The sequence below is a fragment of the Chenopodium quinoa genome, unplaced genomic scaffold (genome assembly GCF_001683475.1).
Source record: "Chenopodium quinoa cultivar QQ74 unplaced genomic scaffold, ASM168347v1, whole genome shotgun sequence".
Lineage (NCBI taxonomy): Eukaryota > Viridiplantae > Streptophyta > Magnoliopsida > Caryophyllales > Amaranthaceae > Chenopodium > Chenopodium quinoa.
The window spans coordinates 2606665-2632780 of record NW_018743175.1 but is presented as its reverse complement, the minus strand read 5'-3'; the positions used below and the strand labels follow the sequence as shown (position 1 = coordinate 2632780).

At 36.0% G+C, this 26116-nt stretch overlaps 1 protein-coding gene across 2 annotated transcripts in view; it reads left to right on the top strand.

Moving 5' to 3' along the window:
• Positions 1-26116, top strand: part of LOC110732449 — a 45456-nt gene that overhangs the window by 14368 nt on the left and 4972 nt on the right. Inside the window, exons 20-59 of one of the 2 annotated variants that reach the window (XM_021912393.1) lie at positions 1984-2086; positions 2246-2344; positions 2775-2939; positions 3023-3097; positions 3174-3599; positions 3681-4025; positions 4142-4273; positions 4863-4976; positions 5053-5237; positions 5350-5458; positions 6274-6417; positions 6551-6841; positions 7409-8008; positions 8114-8299; positions 8887-8990; positions 9651-9940; positions 10024-10108; positions 10189-10509; positions 10786-11139; positions 11221-11710; positions 12411-12574; positions 13348-13510; positions 13670-13939; positions 14909-15109; positions 15706-15748; positions 16363-16481; positions 16581-17090; positions 17946-18728; positions 18828-18901; positions 19012-19348; positions 19433-19531; positions 19617-19772; positions 20808-20986; positions 21245-21751; positions 22251-22422; positions 22523-22659; positions 22896-23022; positions 24425-24646; positions 24730-25089; positions 25931-26089. In XM_021912393.1, coding sequence (XP_021768085.1) covers positions 1984-2086; positions 2246-2344; positions 2775-2939; positions 3023-3097; positions 3174-3599; positions 3681-4025; positions 4142-4273; positions 4863-4976; positions 5053-5237; positions 5350-5458; positions 6274-6417; positions 6551-6841; positions 7409-8008; positions 8114-8299; positions 8887-8990; positions 9651-9940; positions 10024-10108; positions 10189-10509; positions 10786-11139; positions 11221-11710; positions 12411-12574; positions 13348-13510; positions 13670-13939; positions 14909-15109; positions 15706-15748; positions 16363-16481; positions 16581-17090; positions 17946-18728; positions 18828-18901; positions 19012-19348; positions 19433-19531; positions 19617-19772; positions 20808-20986; positions 21245-21751; positions 22251-22422; positions 22523-22659; positions 22896-23022; positions 24425-24646; positions 24730-25089; positions 25931-26089 — 9400 coding nt within the window. Of the gene's footprint in view, positions 1-1983; positions 2087-2245; positions 2345-2774; positions 2940-3022; positions 3098-3173; positions 3600-3680; positions 4026-4141; positions 4274-4862; positions 4977-5052; positions 5238-5349; positions 5459-6273; positions 6418-6550; positions 6842-7408; positions 8009-8113; positions 8300-8886; positions 8991-9650; positions 9941-10023; positions 10109-10188; positions 10510-10785; positions 11140-11220; positions 11711-12410; positions 12575-13347; positions 13511-13669; positions 13940-14908; positions 15110-15705; positions 15749-16362; positions 16482-16580; positions 17091-17930; positions 18729-18827; positions 18902-19011; positions 19349-19432; positions 19532-19616; positions 19773-20807; positions 20987-21244; positions 21752-22250; positions 22423-22522; positions 22660-22895; positions 23023-24424; positions 24647-24729; positions 25090-25930; positions 26090-26116 lie in introns of both variants that reach the window. The other variant, XM_021912392.1, reaches the window with a different exon arrangement.

The following is a 26116-nucleotide window of genomic DNA, read 5'->3' as shown; positions in this document are numbered from 1 at the left end:
GGGGTTGGTATATATATATAGTTGGTAAATTTATATAGTATATGTGAGACACTTGGTTCTTTTATGAATCCTAACTGTGGCTGGTTCGTCTTTATTAATTCCTGCTATCAGTTAGTTTTTGATAGGAAAATTTGTTCAGAAAAACCTTTTAAAAATTTTTTGGCTAGGAGAAACCTGTTTTATAAATTTTTTTTGTTCAGGAAAACCAAGTGGCACTTTCCTGCGTTGACTCGCCTTTTTCCAGCGTGGACCCCCCTTTTCCCATATGTGCGTGTCACGTGCCTTCTATTTTTCTAATCACACCCCCTTTTCCTAATTTCACTCTATTTTACCTCCAATTATACTTCTCCCCTTTCCTCTCTCTCTCTCTTCTTGGGAACCAGCCATTGTTGGAGTTCAGTCAATTCAAAGCAATTGAAGGCTTTCCCAACAAGTTTCGACCACAGTTAAGTGCTTAATTTATCAATTTTTCATGTTTTCGATAGTTGATAAAAAATTAGGGTTTTTTTTTCCCCTTTTAAAATTTCTCAATTATGCAACAATTATGGTTCGAGGTGGTGATTTGAGGTGTGGGTGTGGCTTTCATGTGGCGAAGAGGACTTCATGGACCCATGATATTCCTGGGAGGAAATTCATTGCCTTCAAATTTTATAACCATGAAACTGGCAGAGGGGCTGTGACAAATTTGAGTGGGTTGACGAGGGTATTCTTGACACTGATGTCCTGATAGCAGAGAAGCACAGCCTTACTACTGATCTTAGCATTATTAGGGCAAGGAACAATGAATCTGGGCTGCAAAAGGGTGATTCGATTAAGTATAGGCATTTGGTTTGTGTTTGTGTTGTATCGATGCTTGTTCACATAGAGGAGAGAGGGAGAGGAGAGAGAGTGTTTAATTGGAGGGAAAATAGAGTGGAATTAGGAAAAGAGGGTGTGATTAGAAAAATAGGAGGCACGTGACACGCACATGTGGGAAAAAGGGGGTCAACGCCGGAAAGTGCCACTTGGTTGTCCTGAATAAAAAATTTTATAAACAGCCAAAAATACTTTAAAAGGTTTTTCTGAACAAATTTTCCTTTTTAATAATATAGATTTGGGGTTGGGGGGTTTCATTTTTTTTTTTTTTTGGTCTTCGATGACCGGTGATTTGATGAATATTTTCATTTTCTTTTTTTTTTCCCCTTTTGACCATCAACACTAGTACACTAGCCTTTGACAGCCAACACCATTGAGACCACCACTAAGGGTTGTTTTTGATTGTGGGGGAGGAAGGAGGTATTTTTTTTTATGGTGGAGATGGGAGGGGGTGACTTTCGATGGTGAGGGAAGGAAAATAGGCGGGTTTTAGTGGTGGAAAGGCAAGGAGGTGAATTATTGTGGTGGGGAGGGAAAATAGATGGCTTTGGTGGTGGGGGGAATGGAGGCGGTTATATTCAGGAGGAGGAGAAGGGTGGTTTTCGGTGGAGGGGGGCTGGACGGTGGTGGAGGGAAAAGGGGTGGTTTTGCAGGGGATGTCGGTAGGGTAGGAGAGGAGTTAGGCTTTTGAAAAAAAAAAATTATTTATTTAACCAATTATGTGTTGACACGTGCCAAGAAAACCGGTAACCTGATGGACCAAATAAAGCTAATCCCCCAAAGTTCGGATAATTAAAAACTAACTCATAGTTGGGATTAATAAAAGTGAATCGGCCAAAGTTGGGATTAATAAAATCAAAATTTCTAAATAAATATATCAATCGTTCTGCTACTAATTGTTGAAATCATATTCACTCCTCTTTTAAGTGTCCGGCTGCTTAGCTAAATTCATAGTTTTGTCTCTGTATTATTTATCACTTATAAAACCCAATACAGTATCATTTACAATTTTGATTTACCTATAATATATTACTAATCAGCTTTGAATAGTAATGCATTGGACTTGTTGGGCAACTTTGATAGATTAATTTGTAATGGTGATTTGGTCAACTCACTGGCCTTTTGCAGTTTGAGAGGGAAACATCTGCATAAGGTGCCTGCAGAGAATGTTGGTAATGAGGAACATATACTTGCTATCCTTGATGCTACACGTGTCCATGCTCTTGGCAAGGTCCTTATACTCGCTTTTTGTTTATATATTAATTGCAAAATAGCAATTTTTTTTTTTTTCGAAGTTAATTATTTGAAGTGTTGATTTATGTGATTGTCATTTATATCATTGATTCCACTGCTGTTGCAGTTCATTCTATCCCCATTTTTGCATTTGCAGGTTGTTGAGCAAGCAAATGCATTGATCTTGCGATTCGAGTCTGATGAATCTGAAAGCATTTGGTATACCCAACTACGGAATGCTATATATCGTGCATCAGTATGTAGAAATTGTCTCTTTGTATCTTTTATTTTGGTTCACCGGCTATCTATTATGATTAAAAGTGCCGAGGGGGGTAGGAGCTTTCTATTTTTGTTAAATATCAATTTGTTCTTTTTTAAGTACACTTTTCTTGTCAATTTTATTATTCCTGGGCCTCTATTGTTGGCTAAGCTATCTTTGCTTTGCTGATTCATTTTTTTTTTTTTTTAAATTTATTAAATCATCCTTTGGCTGTAAGATTTCCCTCTTAATATGTGGCTGGGGGACAGTAAATGTGATTATCCAATTTGATTCTATTTTCAAAACAGTATAAATCTATTATTGTTGAAGGTTGAGTCCTATATCCACTCCATTTCCCCCTCGTTGCTCTTTGCATTTCAATATCTGTTTAATGCTGCATATTTTTCTGGTTTTATGTTAAATCTAGAATTCAGCTCAAATCAGTACATTTTCTGAATCTTCATCGGATGCTGAAAGCTCGGAATCTGAGGCTGTTGAACACAACGGTGTTGATAATGTTATAAACATGGAGAAAATATTTGTTACTGGTGTGTTAGATGAATTAAAAATCTGCTTCAACTATAACCAGGAGGTAAAACTACATTTCATTATGTTGTAATCTAGATCTTTTGCTGCCAGATGTCTTACTTGTCTTTGTGCTGCCTTGAAACTTAGTATGACGAGAGTTTTATGAAGATGTTACTATCCGAAGAGAAGCATTTGTTTGAATTTCGAGCTGTTGGTGGTCAGGTATGTCTGTTATCCTTGTACTTTTGCGCTCTATATACTACTTTATCATCATAGTTATATATATTGGTTTTAACAGGTGGAAATTGCGATTAAGGATAATGATATGTTCATAGGAACTCTCTTGCAATCCTTGGAGATAGAAGATTTAGTATGTGGAGGAACTTCTCAACGTCAATATTTAGCCAGATCATTCATACAGGGCCCTGAAATTAGTATGATTTCTGAAGAAACTAGGCAGAGCAGTAATGGTGATTCGTCTGCTGAAGGTGATGATAAATTCTACGAGGCTCCAGAGAATCTGCCGGATAATGGCTTCACCATCCCTGAAGTATCAGCATTTATACCTCCCAGCTTTAGCAGGGTGCCTGGTCTTCTACCTGATAGCTCCTTTCAATCTATAGCAGAGAAATCTGGGCAAAATGATGAGTTGGGAAGTTTTGTTAAAGCTCAAATAGTTATATATGATCAGAACTCTCCTTTCTATAGTAAAACCGATAATATGGTGAGTTGCTGTCTCTATTCTGGGCAGTGAAGTCTGATAGGTTTGTTGATGTCAAAATGATTTTTTCTGTGGTGACTGCAGGTTGTGGTGACCCTTGCCACCTTATCGTTTTTCTGCCGTAGGCCTACACTTGCTGCTGTTATGGATTTTGTGAGTGGTATTAATTTTGAAGATGCAAGCTCTGTATCTCTCAGTGACAGTTCACCAGCTGCCACTCAACAGCATGAAATTCCTGTTGAAGGTGATGATCCACAAAATACAACTGTAGCTGCGCAGTCTGTTGCTGTAGGTCTCTTAGGAAAGGGAAAATCCAGAATTATTTTTTATTTAGTCTTGAATATGGCTCGTGCCCAGATAGTTCTTTTGAAGGAGGATGAAACTAAGCTCGCTACTTTGTCTCAGGATAATTTCCTTACTTATATTAAGGTTTACTTGAGCTTTCCCCCCTCTTACGAGTCTTATCTTATTCTTGTATTATGCTATATGACATACTTTTATTTTTGTGAAATTGATTTAAACTAACTTGCCTTCCTTTGGTTTAGGTATTTCCATCATCATTCAGTATCAAAGCTTCCATAGGTAATCTGAGAATAAGTGATGACAGTCTTTCCCTGGAGCACTTTTATTTTTGGGCCTGTGACATGAGGAACCCAGGGGGAAGTTCATTTGTGGAGGTATTACACAATTTTGAATTTTTGTGCTAGCATGATTCTTTTGTTGGTTGGGTGTCATTACTTGTCATTTTGGTTTTATGTCAATACTCTTTTGTTTGTTTGTTTGTTTGTTTGTTTGTTTGCGTGCGTGCGTGTGTTCTTTTTGAGAAGTAATTATTCTTAATTAGACGTGGAAAAGAATGAAACAGAAGGAACAATGGTTATCATACTTGTAACCCTTTTTTTGTGTTTTTTTTTTTTCTTTTTTCATCTCTCTTGGAAACTGAAGTTTTTCTCCATTACATGCATAGATTTGCTGTATTTAGCTATCTACTAACAATTTTTTTGGTAGATACTAGTGTAAATGATGTTCTGTAATGTTTTTCCCCCCTTTAAAATCAATGAAACACTAAAATTTTGTTTTAATCTAATGGGTTGTCTAATCTTGTCTCATTCATAATCATAAATTGCTACATGAACTTAGATACATTTAGCACAATTTTATGTGGTCACTTATTATTTACTGCCCATTTACCCTCTTTTTTTTTTTATTTTTTTATTTTTTTATTTATTTTTATCATTGTTTTACAGTTTGACTCTTTGCATGCAGATAGATTTCTCTTCGTATGATTCTGATGATGATGATTATGAGGGGTATGATTATAGTCTCTCTGGTCAACTTTCTGAAGTAAGGATTGTGTTCTTGAATCGCTTTATTCAAGAGGTAATCAATTTTATGTTTATCTCGATTGCTTAGCTTTCTTTTGTATCTTGCTCTAATGGTTGGAAATTGTATGTAGGTAGTTAGTTATTTTGTGGGTCTTGCTCCCAACGCTTCTGCTGGCGTTGTCAAATTGAGGGATCAGGTTACTGATTCTGAGAAGTGGTTTACTACCAGTGAAATTGAGGGCTCACCTGCTATGAAGCTCAATTTATCACTTACAAAGCCAATTATAATAATGCCTCGGAGAACGGACAGTCTCGAGTATATTTTTATCTTATTTAATTATTTATTTATTCTCATATCAAGATAGAGTATCCCGTCCTTGATGTTGAGGACCCTGTCAATATTGGATGTAATGGGTTCTATTCTGCAGTTTCCTGAAGCTTGATGTTGTACATATAACTGTCCAGAACACCTTCCAGTGGTTCAATGGCAGTAAACATGAGATGAATGCTGTTCATATGGAAATATTGACTGTGATGGTAAGTTATGTCCATATCAAACATTTGATATCTCTCTCTTTCACTCTCCTTTTTCAGTGATTGTTTCAAATTCCAAATGTTGGAACTGGATCCATTGTCGTTTGGTCCTCTAGTTTCCTTTCTATGGCTGTAAAGTTTAAATAGTGTATAAGTTTAAGTCTTCTGTTGATGGATACATATAATGTTTTTGCTATGTCTTTTCTTCCCTATGAAAATGACTGAATTGATTTGCTGAAGTTTCTTGGGGTTGCCAGGTTTTTTTGGTAAGAAAAATAGACTGTGTTCTCAGCTGAGGAGGGTATATAGGACAAGGTGTCCTCCAATGACAAAATAGCAGATTAACATAGTTTGACTAACCAAGTTATAATTTGAGCCCCAGCTGATTTACTTTGGAACAACACTTTAAAATAACTTTTATCCTTCTACAAATTATAAGATAAAAGATTTTTATGAAAGGACGCAAAGCGAACTGCTCAAAGAACAATATGAAACCATTTGAGGCAGTTCCCGTGCCAATTTTCAGAAATTAATCATGTAACTATGCAAGCATTAAAGCTGAACCTCTCTGATGAATCTGCTGTTCGACCTAATTCAGCGGACTAAATCTGTCTCGCTAGATTTTTTGTTTTTTACTTTTATTTTGTAAAGCAGCCGTCCTATTACATCTTCTTAGGGCCTATCTCCTATAACATCTTAAGACAGGAGCCTTGTTAGAGGAATTGGGGCACCAGTATGGGTGGTTTTTTTTTTTTTTTTTTGAATAGTCAGTATGGGTTGTTGTTAGCAATGCTTTCAAGTCCATTTTGTCTGTGTAGGTTGAAGACATCAATTTGAATGTTGGAACTGGAAAAGAAGTGGGTGATAGCATTATTCAGGATGTCAATGGATTGTCCATTGTTCTTCGGCGATCACTTCGAGATTTGTTACATCAAATTCCAAGCACCGAAGCAACAATAGAGGTCATTTCATCTACGTTCTTACACACTTTGCTCTACAGCAAAGTCAAATCTTTGCAGTCCCTATCTTATTTCATTGGTTACAACTTCATTGTGCTTTTCTTATTAACTTTTTTTTCTTAATTTGTGTTTGTAGATGGATGTACTGAAAGCTTCTTTATCTAACAAAGAATACCAGATCATTACAGAATGTGCACAGTCTAATTTATCCGAGCCTCCAAATATTGTGCCTCCCTTGCAGTGGAAGAAAAAGATGCCCTCCATTGACATGATTGAGTCTGCTGCGACTTTCAAATTAGGATCTACTGAAGTTGATTCTCATACTAGGGAGGTCTGGATCAGCTTGAAAGTCATTGTTGCTATTAATTTAGTGGAATTGAGCTTACATTCAGGTGTTGCAAGAGATGCACCATTGGGAACCGTTCAGGTATCTGTTCTTGTATTTACTTTCAACGAATACATTGTCTCCTTTTTTACCCCAAGGTTTTGTTGTTGTTGTATTGAATAATTTGATATTTAAAGATGATTGATTTAGTGGCAGATGATAGAACTTAGATGTAGTTTATGGCAATGCCTAATTGAACCAAATGGAAATGATTCTGAAATGTAAATTTTTTGTTCCGAAAACATTGTGTATGATATATGTGCAATCAGTAATTGCTGAACATGATTATGATAAATAGTCTCATCTACATGATTCAGAATTCAGAATACAGAATTCAAATTTTCATGTTCGGTGGTTGTTTCCCATCTTACTAGGATGAGATAGTTATTGTGGTTAAAACTGTTGCTCCCCTTTAAATAAAGGTTATATGTCACTGCTCTTAAGCTAATCTGGCCATTATTGTTTATTAGTTATACACACAATATGTTTATAGTGCGTCTTTTTGTATACAATCCCTTTTAATTTCTTATCACTTGTTATTTGTTTCTTTGGCTTTTTGTATTTGCTTCATTTATAATCTGGGATCATTAATATTCTTTGCTATGACAGATCAACACTGCATGGCTTCTTTACAAGTCTACCACAGGCGGAGAAGATTTTCTATCTGTCACGCTCCAAAGTTTTAATGTACTGGATGATCGTGAGAGTACTCAGGAACAGTTTAGACTAGCAATTGGGCAGCCAAAAAGCATTGAGTATAGTTCTTTAGAGAATGAAATCAGGCAGATAGATGCTACGATGCTTGTTGTTGATGCGACACTGAGTGAAAAATCATCATCTATATGTTTGTGTTTGCAAAGGCCTCAATTGCTCGTTGCACTTGATTTCCTGTTGGCCGTTATTGAGTTTTTTGTCCCAACAGTTCGTGGCATTTTGTCAAATGAAGAGGATGACATGCCCATGAGTTTAGTTGATGCAATCATTTTGAATGATTCTACCTACACCCAACCTTCATATGAATCTTCTATCTCTCCAAAGACACCCCTTATTATTGATAATGAAAGATTTGATCATTTTATCTATGATGGCAATGGTGGGACACTATTGCTGAAAGATAGACAAGGTTCTGTTATTTCATCTTCCAGTACAGAAGCATTAATATATGTGGGAAATGGGAAAAGACTGCAATTCAAAAATGTTGTCGTTAAGGTGGCCAGCCTTATTATATTAATTTCTTTCAATTTTTGTTTACTATATATTAGCTTGTGTAAGGTAAGGAAGAAACACTAATCTAATTAGTGTATACTGTTGCAGGATGGACGTTATTTGGACTCTTGCATTGTATTAGGAGATAATAGTAGTTATTCGGTGTCTGAGGATGATCACGTTGCTTTGGAGTATGAAGATGAACCTTTAAAGGATTCTTCTGGGACTTTTCAAGTTACAGAGAACCAAAATACTGATAATGGCGAACCTCCAGAATACATAATTGAGTTGCAGGTTATGCTCTGTTCAATTTTCCCTTATTTTTCTACATGGAATTTTAATTTCATTCTTGGTTCTCTTTTAAAACTCCCTTAATTTTCTTGGATGCTCTTTCTTTTGCTCATTTTACTCACCATATATATATATATATATATATCAAACTCTTAAAATGACTATCTTGTTATGTCCCTTTCTTTATATCGTACGGTTCCTTATGACGATTCATGTTAGGCGACCCCAAATTATTTTGGGACTAAGGCTTTGTTATTGTTGTTTTTGTTGTTGTTGCAAATCTTTTTAATGTTAATAAAGAGGGGAAGAACCGATCAATTATTACCAGGGTAACGTATTACCAGGGGATGAATCTCTCCTATTTACAAGCTAACGTATTTGCAAGTTGTAGATTTAATGAAAATCTGAATAATTTATACTTGGATTTTTTTTCTTTATTTTTGTCTAACTTATTTTGGTGGGTAGGGTAGGGCTGTTCAAATTTCTTTCCAAAAATTACACTGAGTTTTTATCTTCCAATATCAGTTTTAGGTAAGAAAAAGAGGTATTATATGCTTTTAAATATTATTCTGATATGTGTTTATATTCAGGCAATTAGTCCAGAGCTCACTTTTTATAGCTCATCGAAAGATGTGGGAAATTCGGCAAGTTTATCCAACAAATTGTTGTATGCGGAGCTGGATGCATTCTCCAGGTTAGATTTCTCATAGTAAATAAGCCACTATAGGTCAAGTCCTTGCTTTTGAAGTTAAAAGAAAACTTGTGAAATGTATTGCTTTCACGAGAGCCTCGTGGGCAGAAGTCAATTAAACTTTTGAACGCCTGATAATTTCCTGCAGTTGTTGCATCGTTTCTTTCTCACTCTGAAACCAAAGAATAGTTAAATGAGTCCATCTTCTTAGAGCCTGTCTCCTATTATGTCTCCCCAATCTCATATAAATTATTAGTCAATGGTGGGCAGAAGTCAAGTAAACCTTTGAACACCATTTAATTTAATCAATCAATCAATCAAAGCCTTAATCCCATAAGTGGGGTCGGTTACATGAACCAAAAGTGATTATTCTGTATAGTCGCTAACCCAATGTAGAAAACAATTTATTTCCAGAGAGTAGTTATCTTATTAAGAACAAAGAGATGATTTCATCCTTCTGTATGCTCAAGGTATATGCACTGGAAAATTAACCTTTGGTTCTAAAAAGTTTATGCTATTATTAAAATCTACTAGTCTCTACTGTCTGTCTAATTTTAAAATTCAGAATTGTTGTGGATTTTGTTGTAATATTTCCCTCCTATTTTAAGGAAGGGAAGCTTTAATGCTTCGATGTTATGTAATGCAGTAAATATTTGGTTTTAGGATTGTGTTAAAGGGTGAAACCATGGAAATGACTGCAAATGCACTTGGATTGACAATGGAAAGCAATGGAGTCAGAATTTTGGAGCCATTTGATACATCTGTCAAGTTTTCAAAAGTTGCTGGAGAGACAAACATACATCTCTCATCTTCTGATATATTCATGAATTTTTCCTTCAGCATCTTGCGTCTTTTTTTGGCTGTTGAAGAAGATATTTTGTCCTTCTTAAGAATGACGTCAAGGAAGATGACTGTCAGTTGTTCTGAGTTTGACAAAGTAGCAGTTATGGAATGTGAGTTTCTCACTTTTGGACATTTGTTGTTGCATGGTATTGTTATCTGCTCTATCATCTTAATAATTCCTTTGATTCCTCAGACCCGAAGAATGACCTCATTTTTGCCTTTTGGAGGCCTCGTGCACCCCCTGGATTTGTTGTCCTCGGTGACTATATGACTCCACTGTTAGTGCTGTCTCATCTATTTCTCTGCCAGTGTAATTTTATATTGCTTTTGACTGTTGTAACTCAAATTTTTGTGTCAGAGACAAGCCACCTACCAAAGCGGTTCTTGCAGTAAATAAGAACCTTGTAAGACTCAAGAGACCTGAGTCGTTCAAGTTGATATGGCCACAAACTGATGTCTCTGACTCCGAAGGCATCAACAGACTGCCATCTATTCTTCAGGAGGGCAACGTAAGCTGTTCAATTTGGTATCCTGTGGCCCCAGAAGGTTATATTGCTCTGGGCTGTGTGGTTTCTTCTGGAACAGCACCTCCTCCGTTGTCGTCTTCGTATTGTATCTTGGCTTCTTTGGTTTCTTCTTGTCCATTAAGGGATTGTGTTGTGATTGGAGCAAGCAATGAGTACGTGACTATAAGAACCCTTTCTGGCACTATTTTACTTAAGAATTGCGGGGAAATGAATTAAATCAGTATTGTCAAGCAGTATATAGCATTTATTTTTGGCATTTTATGTTTTTGTATGTTACTAAGATGGGTCTGGGATCTTGGAAATTCTGCAATTTGTTTTTCACTCTTAATTTTTTTGATTAATTATCAATTAATTAGAAATTTGGAGTAAATCTGTAACTTTATTTTGTTGAAACTTATCTGGTTTATGTAATCTTTGGAGTAATGCAGGTCCTCAATGGCTTTGCCCTTCTGGCGTGTGGATAATTCTGTTGGCACATTCTTACCAACAGATCCTAATTCATTGAAGCTGGTTGGTGGAGCATATGACTTGCGACATATTTTCTTTGGGATATCAGAGTTCTCACAAGATGTTCCTAAGAGTAAGCCTCATCATGCCTCACCGCGTGATGGACCCCTCCCTGTGGAGCCGTCAATTGGAAATTCTGGTCGGCGTTTTGAGACTGTGACGCTCTTTGATCTGGTGTGGAGCAATCAAGGTTCCAGTTCAAAGAAAAAACTATCAATATGGCGTCCAGTGGTCCCACAAGGGATGGTATTCTTTGGCGATATTGCAGTTAAAGGGTATTTCAGATTTGTAATAGACTTTAATCTTTATGTTTGTTGCTTTTATTGTTATTGACTGAGAGAATGTATTGGCCATAGGTTTGAACGTCCAAATGCTTGTGTTGTTGCTGAAGACATTGGTGATGAAATTTTCAAATTACCTATAGGATACCAAATGGTTGGTAGAATTAAGAAGCAACGGGGAGTAGATCCTATGTTATTTTGGTTGCCTCAAGCTCCGCCTGGTTATGTTCCTCTGGGATGTATTTCCTGTAAAGGCTCGCCCAAGGATTATGATTTTAGTGGCTCATTGCGATGCATACGGAGTGACATGGTTGTTGGGGATCAATATTCGGAAGAAAGCTTGTGGGATACATATGATGCTGGTCTTAGAGCAGAACCATTTAGCATATGGGCAGTTGGTGGCGACTTTGGAACTTTTCAGGTGCGGAGTGGAAACAAGAGGCCTTCCAAAAGATATGCAGTGAAGCTTGCTCATAAATATGTAACAGATGGCAAGGAAGATACAGTCATCGATGCAGAAATTAGAACGTTTTCTGTTGCATGCTTTGATGACTATGGTGGCTTGGTAAGTGATGCCTTATTTGAGATCATTAAGTATCCGATACTTCCTCAGTTCTGAATTAATTGCTCCATTCCTCATTTTACACTACTCACTTACATTCTTCTAACTATCTTTTGTGATTTATATGTAAGTAAATATATAGTCACGTGGGCTATTGTTGGATTTGCCTCTATGTATATACTTTCAAAATATCAACCTTTTATAGCGTTTATTTATAGGGAATTAAAGATATTAATGGTCATAGTTGTATGTAGTAGGGAAGCATAAAACTCCAGATGGAGCATTTATTTAAAAACGGGGGAAGTAAACAATCTATAATTTATCTGAAATGTGTCATGCAGCCAATGGGCTACCTGAGGTGTTTTTGCTGATTTTCATGGTAAACATTTTTTATGAATGACATCTAATCTTCCAAGTTGTAATCTCTAACATCTGTCTAAAAGTGTACTGATAATTAAGACTAAAGGATTACTTTTTGGTTATATGGTTGATATATCTCGGGACACTTACACATACACCTGTTAGAGATACTTGCCTAATGCTAATGGTTGGGGCATTTATCTGCACAAGAATGAGAAATATGATGTTGAAAGTTTCTGTTGTTTTTCTCTTCTTGATGTCACTTTGTTGTTGAAATATGCAGCGTCCTTTCCCTTGCATAATCATTTGATGTTGTTCTTGCTTATTTATTTTATATTTGCAGATGGTTCCGTTGTTTAATGTGTCCTTGAGTGGTATTGGGTTCAAATTACAAGGAAGGCCTGACTACCTAATCTCCAATGTAAATTTCTCTCTTTCGGTGAGGTCATACAATGACAAATACGAGTCTTGGGAGCCTGTGGTAGAGGCAGCTGATGGGTTTTTGAGGTAAGTATTGATTTTAATGTCGCAGATTATCTGTTACAGTTGTTCTTTGTGATTAACGAATGTTTAGGCTTGATCTCAATTTTGGCATGGTTGCCATATCTGAAGAAACTGCTAATGAAAAAAAAGGTATTGCACACGTGAGGATTGACATCTTGCAGTGGAATTAAATGTTTCACACACCTATCTCACCAAAATATTATATCACACTAACTCCTTCCACAGAATATTAGTTTTGCAGCGAGGGCAAAGGCTAAAAATTTAAATGGCAGTCTTAAAAGTAACATTGCAGAAAATATTGGCCATAATCCACTCTTATTGCATGTAAGATAAAATCTAAACTCACCTTAGATTTCTCTCATCAGTTTTCCAAAAGACCCATGGAACTCACCCTTTATTAGCCTTCCTTACTTTTGTTGAGCTTCACTTTCCCCACCTTTGCTCTTTTACGTGCTACATAATGTGTTAAGTTTTCTCAATTCTTGATTAACATGTCTAAGAGTGGATATTTTAGCTCTTTTGTGCTAATTGGTGTTTGAGTGTCTTTAGTTCTTTTTTTTTTTGTGTGATTGAATTGTATCATTGTATGTGGTGGCTAGCTCTTAGTCTTTGGGTTTTTTCAAAAGTACACACTGAACTAATCTCACCTAGTGGTTGACAATTGTTAGACTGTCAGATGTAATTTCTTAACTCGTTTGAAGGCTTCTCTAATAAAAATGGTTGTTTTTATTTATGTTGCATGATTTTGGTTGCTGTCTCATGGTTAAAATATGCAGGTATCAGTATGATATGTCTTCTCCTGTTGCTGCTTCACAGTTACGACTCACTTCAACCAAAGATCTTAATGTGAATGTTTCTAGTTCTAACATAAATATGATTCTCCAAGCTTATGCAAGCTGGAATAGCCTCAGTGAAATCCAAGAGTCCTGCGTTACTAGAGTATGCTCTTTACTTCTCCCAGTTATTAGTGTATGATAATTATTGTAAGCTACTTCATGCATATATGTTATATTTGCCACTTATTTTCAATATTATGGACCATTTCTTGATGATATTTTGTTGTGTTGTAAATTTATTTGGTGATACCCTATTCTTCAGGAAATTGTTTCTCTAACTCATAAGGATACATCAATTGATAGTGTGCATCATAAAAGAAATTATTTCATCATTCCACAAAACAAGCTCGGCCAGGACATTTTCATCCGAGTTACTGACATTAATGAGCTTTCAAGTGTATTCATGATGCCGTCAGTGGATCTGAAGCCTCTTAAAGTTCCCGTGCTGAAAAATATGCTGGATTCTCACTTCCGAGGGAATATTGGCCAGAATATCCGTACAATGGTGACGTTGATGATTGCAGAAGCACAGGTATGATCATTCATTCTTCTTTAGAAAATGATCAGAAAAAGTTTAATTAAGAAAAGAAAATTGTCCTGATTTAATTTCAGAGTTCTACTTGATATGTAGCATAGTTTTGTACAAGTGTATAGTTTGTATAAATTTACATCTTACTCTTTGTATTATTGGTTCGTGAATGCTGCAGCCTCACTTGGATCAGGCTGTTAAAATATGATGTGTGTAATTGTTTTTTGTCATTCCATAGTTGAAGGGTTGATGCTGTGAACGTTTTACAGCCATCATGTCTTAGTAGCTAGGCTGGACAATAAATGGACATAATTTAACAGCCATCATGTTTCCTCTTTTTTGTCGGACTTTGATCTTGACATATTTTCACTTGATTATAGGTTTACTAGTGTTGTTATAGACAAGAAAATGTAACAAATTTCATTTGTCAAGCAGTAATAGTGCCCGTAGCGCAAAAGCAGGTGGATTTGTTTATCATGTATCATTGTATCCTATCTCTCTCTCTCTTTTTTTTTTTTTTTGCTGCTTACTCACGAGCAATATCAATTTATCTGATTGTATATGGAATAGTGATTTGCTATAAGAAGCATATTTAGGAGTTGGACAGTTGGACTTGATAATCTCCATGTTTGAAGACTTTTGTTCTCTCGGTAAACATCTGGAAAATTTCTCACTATTATTACCAATGGCAAAGCAATTAATAATCCTGATGGTTATTTGCATCATATCAGGTGAAAGAAGTGATATTGCTCCTTTGCAATTCTCTTTTTTTCTAAATATCTGACTGGACCAAGTGATTAAGTGATCTGGAAATTGGAAATCTAATTCTTTTCATGCATCCAAGTTTATTGCAATTACATTAGATGAAAGTTTCATGTCTATAGCAACGTATGGAAATTTATTTCTAGAATTTAATGTTTGTTTGTTGGTAGTATGGCTTCTCATTTATTTAATTCATTTTTTCAATTACAGTTTAAAAAGTTGGATGGTCTATCTTCTCGTCAGTATGCTGTATCAATACGCCTTAGTCCAGAACCTATTCTGTCAGATGCTACAGCATTAAATCAGCTGCAAAGTGTTCGTACATGTGGGCGTTGCTCTGAGTCTAGCAGTTCTTTGAAGCTCGAATGTGTTAAATGGAGAGAAGTTTTCTTCTTTAAAGTTGATTCTCCGGTATGTCAGAAGTGTTTCACTTTATCTGAGTTTCACTACTATGTATCTTTTCCTTCCCTCTTTCACAGCTCCCCTACCTCCTCCCCCTGCACTCTCTCTGTCTTATTAACTTTTTCTGTCTCAGACTACATATCTATTTAAGTTCAGGAAAAGAAACATTTTAAGTTTAATAATAGTATAGCTTATGTGGATTTTTATCATGAATGTTGGTGGGGTCGATGATTTTAAAACAAGCTGCAAATCCTCAACCCTCCCTTTCCCCATCCCCGCCCCACCCCAAGAGAAGATTTTGGAAGGGTTATGACCCCTGCCTGATTACTCAGGTGAAACAATCTTGTAGTATTTTTATTGCTTAAAGATCTGCATTATTTCATAAAAAATTGCACCTATGGATAGCCTCATGAGTATGGACTGTTGATTATTCTTGGTTCTTTGACTTTTATCTATTTATTGAAATGGTACAAGTACATGTGCCTATGTTTTGAACGGGGAAACCTAAAGAGTTGTTACTTTGGCCAAACCATGTGCTACAATACTACTCATGGTTTGTGTCTATTTTTTTTATCTTTCTGAAATTTACACATTTTTTTGAGCAGGAAAACTACCAGTTGGAGCTTATTATGACTGACATTGGAAAAGGTATATATTTTATTATTTTTAATTGATTTGAAATTGCAAATTGCAAAGCTCAAAGTTTTAAGATAAACCAAGGCTGCACTATTTAGTACTTTGTAATTTATATATAATACTTGTAGGATTTAAAACAATCTATATAGTATATAGGATCTAAAAACGTAGAGACCAAGTAAAATTAAAATAGGTTTTAAAACATTTCAAACTATAAATAAATTCTAATTAGATTAGGAAAGTTACTTAATAATTTACAATACCTATTTTTATCTATAAATATATTATAAAATTATATAATACTCGGGTATTACAATTTACGATTCGGAATCAGGCAGTTGTATCATCTCTTGGTGTCACCTTGTGATTGAGCAAATAATGTTTATGAATTGAGCATGTTCTAAACACTCTGGTAATCTACTTTTGAAGTCAGTAGTTGTGTGCACTGCCATTCTACTTTTCTAGCACCAATTCCGTACATGAACTAGAAAATTTGTGAAGTGGACACTATCAAATTTCACACAAGAGAATTTATTAATCTTATAATTCCTTGTATGTAAAAGTTCATTGCTAATACTTTATGTAATATTCCATGCTCTATGAATTTACCATCTTTGTTCCGGCAGGTGATTTGGTTGGATTTTACTCAGCTCCATTGAAGCAGATAGCAACAATGAAAACTGCTGATTCTCATGATGATGGCAATGAATGGAAATGGATTGATCTATTTCCTCCAGAATCAAAGGTTCCTTTCGTTGATTTGTCACTTTTATCTTAGCCTAAGTTTTCTGATCCTGAAGTTGGCGGTACTAGTGTAAACCTGAACCATGATTATTTCTGGCAGATGCTGTCTAAGGGAGATACTTCAAAGGGAACACAAGGAAGATTAAGAGTTTCTGTTCATTTTGCATCAAAATTGGAAGTTGAAAACAAGCAGTCATTTGCTGATGGCAGGAAGCCTGGGTTAATCCAGATTAGTCCTACCAGGGAAGGACCTTGGACTACTGTGAGGTTGAATTATGCGGCTCCTGCTGCTTGTTGGAGATTAGGCAATGATGTTGTTGCAAGTGAAGTTAGTGTTCGGAATGGCAATAGATACGTAAATATTAGATCCCTAGCGTCAGTACGTAATGATACTGATTTCACACTTGATTTGTGCCTGAAAGCCAAGGCCCCATTTGAGTCCAAGAGACCATTGAATAATCCATGGACAGCTAACAAGTCAAAATTGAATGATGAAAAGATTGAAACAGTGGAATTTTTTGAAATAGAAAGATACATACCTGATGTTGGTTGGGTTTGTTGCTCTGGAAAACCTGATAATAGTCTATCAGCTAGTGGAGGGCCTGACAAGGTGAGTTACCCTAACATTGTGTTTTTTGCTTGAATGGATAATTTGGTCAAGTGTTTTAATTCTCTTCTTAAGTCACTTCTTTTGACGGTGATGTTTTTTTATATATTGAGTGCCATTCATCATATGCGAATACTGTCATACAGATGATAAATCGACACTATAAGTAGCTTGTCCTGATGTCATCAAGAGCAGCTTGTTCTGATTTGATTGGAATCATCAGCTGTCTTGTATCTGCAACCTTTAAAAGAAATTTGATTCGTTGGTTTTCATAGTATGCGTATCATTGTCATACTTATTTTATTGTTATTTCTTTTGCAATAATGACTGTGCAAGCTAAAGATGAGCTAGTACTGAGAAAATTCCACTTCTAATGTCACAGTATTTGGTAAGTTAGTACAATATCCTAGAAAGAATTATGGGTGTCCTTAAGCTCAAAGGGTGAAGTTAGGAAAAATGAATGTAGGTAAAACATATAGCACCCCTTGGGTGTAGCTGTTAGGATATCATACTCCCTCTATCTTCTGCGGAGTAGTAATTAGCTACCTGCTGCAGTTATTTTCTTATCTTTCATTTTTAGATCTATTATTTATTTTAATTTTTTTTTTATATACTTATGGTATCAATTATAACATTCTAGTTATTTTTAAGTCAATAGTTATTGTGGAAGTTAGTTGTATAAAAGTATTCTATAACACTGAAAGCGAGAGGCTGGGGGGTGATTCTGTTTGCAGAACTTTAGAATTCTGCTTGATTTTGGACTGAGTTTTCTAAGGGATGTTTGCTTTTATATTATAATACATATTTAATCTGTACTTTCTTCCTAACCTTAATGCTACTAAGACCTTTAATATGCAGATAGTTTCTGGGGAAGAGCCGTCATTTGACTGGGTATGGGCTGATGATTGGCATCTTGATAAAGCGTCAGTGTGCACTGCTGGTGGATGGGTTTATGCTCCAGATGAAGAAAGTCTTAAGTGGCCAGAGTCTTATGATGCTGGAAGTTACGTGAATCATGCTCGGCAACGAAAATGGATACGAAACAGGAAACTGATCGCAAGTGATGCACAACAACATGTATCCATTGGTCTACTTAAGCCTGGTGACTCTGCGCCCCTTCCACTTGCATGCTTAACGCATGCTGGATCTTTTTCTTTGCTTCTACGACCTTTAAATTTTGGTATTCCAGATAGATATGCTTGGAGTAAAGTCGTTGAATACCCTGCTCAATTACAAGGTTCTAGCAAATCACAAGAAGAACCTGAGATTTGTGTATCTGACCTAGAGGAATCTGAAAAATTGTTGCACTGTGAACATAATTCTCCAACCTCCTCCAGTAGCACCGTTGGCTCCAGTGGAATTTGGTTTTGCTTGAGTGTGCTGGCTACTGATATTGCAAAAGATATCCGTTCTGATCCCATCCAGGATTGGACTCTTGTGGTTAAATCTCCTTTAACTATTGCTAATTATCTTCCCTTGAGGGTCGAGTATTCAGTTTTTGAAATGCAATCGAGTGGTCACTTTGTGAATCGTTCTAGAGGCATTTTTTCTCCTGGAAAAGCTGTAAATGTTTATGCTGCTGATGTTACAAAAGGCTTATTCTTATCACTGTTTCCACAAAAAGGGTGGCTGCCAATGCATGTGAGCTTCAAAAATATATAATGTTCCTTTTCTCTTTAAAGGTTTTAACTCTGGTATTATATCTCAATCATAGTTCTAAGCCTTCTCTGTTTTCTGCAGGAAGCTGTTCCCATATCTCAGCCTAGTGGAGTGTCATCTACAACGTTGAACTTAAAAAATCTAATTTCCGGAAGGTCGCCTCATACACATTATTACTTGCTTTACACCTTGTATTATTTTTTTAATGCCCCTCTCTAGTGTCCAAACCTCAAAAAAAAAAAAAATAATAATATTATTGGTGCAGGATGGTCCAAGTTGTTCTGGAGCAATTTCATGACAAGGAACAGCCGGCAATGCCAAAGGCTGTCCGAATATATGCCCCATTTTGGTTTGCTGTTTCCAGGTGTCCTCCTCTGACTTTTAGGCTAGTTGACAGAAAGGTAGAAAAAGCATCTTCACCATTGAAGTCAAGAAATAACAATCCAGAAACAAGTGGGCATATAATAGAAGAAGAACTCCAGGAGGGTTTCACTATTACTTCATCGCTGAACTTCAAATCAGTGGGATTACAAGCATCTATTGCCCCTACTGGAGAAAATTCATTTGGACCTGTTAAAGATCTTTCTCCACTCAGTGATATGGTAAATTGCATTTGTAACCGATTGCTTGGTCTGTTAGTCTCTAAAAGAGGGTAATATTGCTAAATGCCTTTGTTCGATTTGTAGGATGGATCACTGGATCTGTCAGCTATTGATTCTGATGGTAATTGTATTCGATTGTTCATCACCACTAAACCGTGCCCTTACCAAACCATTCCCACGAAGGTATTTTTAAAAGCCAAACTCTTTGATATTTGTGGGGACACTATAAATGATGATGTTCTTTTCTTTTATTCCTTTTTTTTTCCAGGTAGTCTCCATTAGACCATACATGACATTCACTAACAGAACAGGTCAGGATGTATTTATAAAATTGAGCAGCCATGATGAGGCAAAGATCTTAAGGGCATCGGATTCAAGAGTGAGCTTCCTTTATCGAGAAACAAGTGATAGTAACAAACTCCAGGTATTTGGACTTTATACAATGATCAATGTTGGCAAGGGGTATTACCCTTCTTTTTAGCATTGGGCTTTGTTAGTGCTCGTATTTAACTTCTTTGTAAAGTAGAGCATGGTAATTTGAGTGCTTCAAGGGTTGGAGAAATTAATGTATTTTTTAGTTGTACAATTAACATTTAAGCGCCAAAATTTAACTTATTTTGAGCTACCTAATTTCTAAGGGTGAGCATGGATCGGGTACCCAAGCTATTATCGTTATTGGATCAGGTATCTAATAACCCATAACACTAAAAATGATGTCCATGAACCGAACCAATAAGATAACTTCGGAGATCTGTATTTTTGGATCGGATATTGGATACTTGATTTGATATCCATGAATGAAAAGTTTGACATTTCAATATTTAACACTAATTAACAATGTTACCGCATGGTCTTTACTAAATTACTAATAATATTATTATTTATTCAAATTATTAAGTGATTATGAAACTATGTCGGAGTTTAGGTTTGGGATTAATATATTTAGTTGATAAAAAAAATGCTTATTGGATCATTATCGGATACTCGTTAGGTTAACCATACCTTATAACTATCACTTTATCAAATCGGGTACCCGAACCGTTATGGTTATGGTTAGATCAAGTACCCTACTTTTTAGATGATATAGTGGATCAGGTTTTTGAATTATTTTACTATGCCCTACTAATTTCAAGTCAAAATGTTATTGGATATGTCCTCAATGATGTTGACATGTTTTCTAGATGTGTATTGTGTTGATATAGCATTGCTTGATGTTATTTATTTATTTTTTTAAAAAAAAAGTTGTTTTTGAGTGCTTTTTTCATATAACTCGATAGTTTTTTTTTACATTTTCTCAATGAGTGGTACAGTAAACATAGCTTAACATGTTTTAATTAAGTGTATATTGAATAAGGATATTAAGCTTTCTCTTCTAATGATAGACCTTGTTTTAAGATTGGGTCTTTGCCTCTTTGGTAAGAGAACCATGTTAATTTTTGTAAAATGGTCAATATTGTAGGTACGCCTAGGAAATACCAAATGGTCATTTCCTATTGAAATCCTTAAGGAAGACACACTCTCCCTTGTTTTACGAAAGGAATGCGGTGAACGGATATTTGTAAGGATGGAAATTCGCGGCAATGAGGAAGGATCACGGTTCATTGTTGTTTTTCGTCTATGCTCAAGAACTCCCATCAGGTATTATTCTTTAACCTATTTTATAATGCATGTCAAATAATCCATCAGGAATTGTACCTTGTACTTGGGCCTGTGTGTACATAAATTACATTATTTCTGCACAGGTGTCCGTAAATCTTGGCTTACTATTGTGGTAGCATGTCTATTAATGCTTGTGGCTGTGAACCTGTTATAATTTTTGTGATATCAACTTCTTTACTCCCAGTTTTGAGGAGTATTCCCCTTGAACTTTGACAAGTATAACTTTTTTTTATACAGGATTGAAAATAGAACAAGGAAGAAAATTAGCATTTGCCAGAGTGGATTTGGTGATGATCATTTGATCCATTTGACACCTCTGTCTACAACAAATTTCGCTTGGGATGATCCATATGGTCATAAATGTTTTGATGCTAGTATTTATAGTGACAATAGTGTGAGCACCTTAACACTCAACTTGGAAAGTGCTTCCATGTGCTCACTAGAAGGAGCAGGAGTGCAGTTTCAACTGATGGACACTGGTAATATCACAGTCGCTCGATTCACAGAGGAGCAGCCATCCAGGTTGAATGCACAAGGAGATGACCAGGCAATGATTGATGATGAGGAGAGTGTTCAGATGCAGAAAAAAATGCGAAATAGTGTTCCACCATTTGAACTCACTGTTGAGCTTGGGGTCCTTGGTCTTTCTGTTATCGATCACAGACCTAAAGAACTTTCCTATTTATTCTTGGAGAGGGTTTATGTAGCATATTCCACTGGCTGTGATGATGGGACTACAAACAAGTGAGGCTTTGCAATCGCATTTGTCTGTATCTTTATGTTTGTCTTATATAATGCAATTAAGACATAAGATGATCACTTGGTCTTAAATTAGCTCAAATTAGTGAGATCTTTTATCTTATAAGAAGCCACTCTGGCACAATCAGTGCTCCATAGATGGAATAAAAACTGAACTATTATGCAAAAGAAATTATTCAGTCTCTGATGGGACTGTTTGAAGAAAGTGTCCTGATAGTTTTACAAATTATGTACTGCATTCCTATATTTGGTTTCCAGAGATTGGGGGTGCAGGAGTGGTAATAACAATATATTTTTTTATTCACATTTCAATCAAGACTTAAAGAGGCTTGAAAAAGTATCATTAACTATATGATAAATACTTATTGTAACTGCAGGGTTGATACAAATTAATCTTTTAATTTCCGATCTCCAAATTCTTTAGAATTGACAGCTTAGTTTAGTGTATCTCATGAGCTGATTGGATAACCTTCATGTAATCCAGGTTCAAGATGAGCTTGGGTCATTTGCAGCTTGACAATCAGCTTCCCTTGACATCGATGCCTGTATTATTGGCACCTGAGCATATTGGTCAGCAACCAGTATTCAAAATAACCCTGACCGTCTTAAATGAGAATACTGATGGCATCCAAGTATATCCAGAAGTGTACATAAGGGTAATTTTTTAATTTTATTTTTTTTAGTTTTTAAAAAAAATACCCCTCCCTTTTCATAAGAAGTCTGTATCCATTTCTGATGAATTTGATGACTCGGCAGGTAACCGAGAACTGGTGGAGGCTAAATATTCATGAACCAATTATTTGGGCTGCAATGGATTTCTACAATAAGCTACGGCTTGATCGTCTTCCGGAAAATCCAAATGTCACACAAGTTGATCCAGAGATACGTATTGAGTAAGAATTCAAATTTTTGGCATCACTTATGTGTCTGGTTGCCTTGTTTAAACCCTATCTATGGTCGCTTAAAGTATTGAGCTGATCAACTTTGGAACTTGCGTCTGACGTTACTATGGTGACTTTTAGTTGCATGATGATTTAACTTATTACTTCCATTAGCACACTTTGTTATAGTTTTGGACTTGTTACATATTCTCAACTAAGAGATGCTGACATTTATAAAATCGGTGCAGCCTCATAGATGTTTCAGAAGTAAGATTGAAAGTCGCACTGGAAACAGCACCAGCTCAAAGACCACATGGTGTGCTGGGAGTATGGAGCCCCTTATTGTCAGCCATTGGCAGTGCATTTAAAATTCAGGTGAGCTTGCTTGACTGGAATTAGTAACTTGCAGATTAAAGCTTTCTCGTTGTGAATGCATCTTTTGTATGATTATTACTTTCAGGTTTCAACCACTTCAGAGCTTCCCAAGAAAAAAATTTACAATTCATAATTATTACTCCCTCCGTCTCAGAATACTTGACACAATTCCCATTTTCGTCCGTCCCACAATACTTGACACGTTACTAAATATGGAATGGGACCACTAATAAAAAAAAAAAAAAATTCCCACATTTTCTCTCTCCTCACCTACCCCATTACCACCCCTCTTGTTTTCTTGCAATATAAAAATACAAAAAGAGAATCTTTTATACAATAAACAAATGTTTTAAATGGACCCACTTGTAGTTTTCTTAAACTACGTGTCCACCCCAACGTACTTGGGACTGAGGGATTATTTATTATTTTTTATTTTTTTTTGTAAAATTGCCTTAGTGAGTTGAAATTTGATTCACTTAGTGAAAGTTATCATCATTATAAAATCAAGCTGATTTAAAGTGCTTGATCAGATTTTTTATAATTCTGAGTAACTTGATTAATGGAGAGACAGTGAGAATGGAGGAGGTAGGAGCTCTGCATCTAGCATCTTTACCATATCATTACAGCATTACCCATAAATCCTGGTAAGGCTACTTCCTAGGGCAGGTAAGGGAAAGACCAGGGTTTGCTATTAAGTGTCTTGCCCATGGATTAAATATATGGTGGAGCAGTTGCGTCTCATAGTTTGAGGCCTTTATTAATTACTTTGACGTGGTTAATTTTGGATGAAGAAACCCATGACCTAGATTGGTGATTTCTTGCACTTCAATAAGCGCTATTGCTTATGTCTCCCAACGTGGGAGATTATATGTCACCTAACACAATTGGCGAAACTGCACAGCTGACCAAAGCAAAGAACACATGTATATATTCATCAATATTTTTAGTCACATAATACATATTATTAGGTTTTAGAACTAAGTTTCCACCTTTCCTTTTAGGCCTACCTCGCAATTACTTGCACTCCAATCAGTTCTTTGCATACCTTCTGAGTCCCATCTAGATTTTTACTCCTAACATCCCTTAACCATCCAAGTCTTGCATGTTATAGCAAGACCATATAATAAGATTCATGTTGATGTTAAATTACTACTTTATTCAAGAGTCATGCGGGTTTTATTCTACTTGAACGCTTCTCATGAAATGCATTGCCCTCCTTTAATTTGAGGACTCTGAAATTATACTACAATTTATGTGTGTGTCATTCCAATCTTTAACACATTGGATCTGGAGGCTTAAGCAACATGATACTACTGGATTCTTGGAAATTGGATCTTTACACTATATAAATCATCCTAACATGATTTCATGGCCATAACTTTGTAATATGTATATTTTGCAGATTCACTTACGGAAGGTTATGCACAGGGACAGATTCATGCGAAAAAGTGCTGTGGTTCCTGCCATTACGAATCGGATCTGGAGGGACTTAATACACAATCCTCTGCATTTAATCCTCTCAGTGGATGTACTTGGCATGACAAGATCTACATTAGCCTCCCTAAGCAAAGGTTTTGCTGAGCTTTCTACAGATGGACAGTTCCTGCAGTTACGTTCCAAGCAGGTTCTTCCCTTATTTCTCTTTAATCCATATGAAGGTTATGGTTTTAATATGGATATCTTGAACTTAATTGAAAAATTCTTCAGGTTTGGTCTAGAAAAATAACAGGCGTAGGTGATGGAATTATCCAAGGAACTGAAGCTCTGGCGCAAGGTTTTGCATTTGGTGTGTCAGGAGTAGTCAGGAAACCTGTTGAGAGTGCTAGGCAGAATGGCGTTCTAGGACTTGCTCATGGGCTCGGGCGAGCTTTCGTGGGATTTATAGTCCAACCAATGAGTGGTGCATTAGATTTCCTTTCATTGACTGTTGATGGAATTGGTGCAAGTTGTGCCAGATGCTTTGAAGTTTTAAACAATAGAACCTCCCTCCAAAGGGTCCGTAATCCACGAGCTATACATGCAGATGGTATTCTTCGAGAATACAATGAAAGAGAAGCTCTTGGACAGGTACAAAAATATCTGATATTGTACCTGATATCAGCAAGCCTTGGTATTTGTAATTGATTATTTTGTTTAGTGCAAGAATTATATTCGAAAAACACCAAGGGGGTTTCACCCTTATTTAAAAAAAGGGCTTAAGACAAATATATTTATGGCCCTAAGCTATCACTAAACATTTAATCTGCTCCCTTTTCATAAAACCCCAATTTTCCTGGGAATACGTTTTTATGAGAGAAGTTATAGTGGGGTACTTTGATAATGTTGAATAAGGAAGGTGGTGGAAATTATTTATTATTTTAGGGGAAGTGAAAGATATTGTGGGGTTAAAGGGGTTTTGTAGATTTATTATGCATAAATTAAAGAAGTTAATGGACGAAGGACCCTACCCAAATTAGAAATGGGGCTTTTATTTTTGGGCTAGAATTTCTGGAGAAGTGGGGCGTTTATTCCGGGATAGGGGGATTAGAAATCTATGTTTATTCGATTGTTGATAGCTGTATTGTAAAAGCAAATGTTTCAACTTTGATTTTGTTAAAATGTTATAATGAATCTTACATCTTTGTGCCATTAATCATATTGTTAGACTAAATGAGGGTTCTAAATCATTTACAGAAAACCCCTCAGAAATCTTTTGTAACTCAGGTTCCGAAAAGAATTACCGCCCAAGCTCTCCCCTTAAAAACTAAATTTCCTCATCATGTGTTATGGCTTATTTCTCTTCCATACAGTTTTCTAATTTGGCAAAAAATCAAAGGAGTTATAAAGTATATGATATCATCTAGATGATTCCTGTTTCAGTTTAAAAGGAGTTAAATTAATTTAAAGTTCTTTTCTTGTTTTGATTCAGATGATTCTATGGCTTGCAGAAGCAAGTCATAATTTGGGATGCACGAAAATCTTCAAAGAACCCTCCAAATTCGCCTTGTCTGATTACTATGAAGCTCATTTCATGTTGCCTCCGCAAAGGATTTTGTTGGTTTCAAACAGAAGGGTTATGCTTCTTCAGGTATATAAGAGAAAAGTGGCCCTTCTA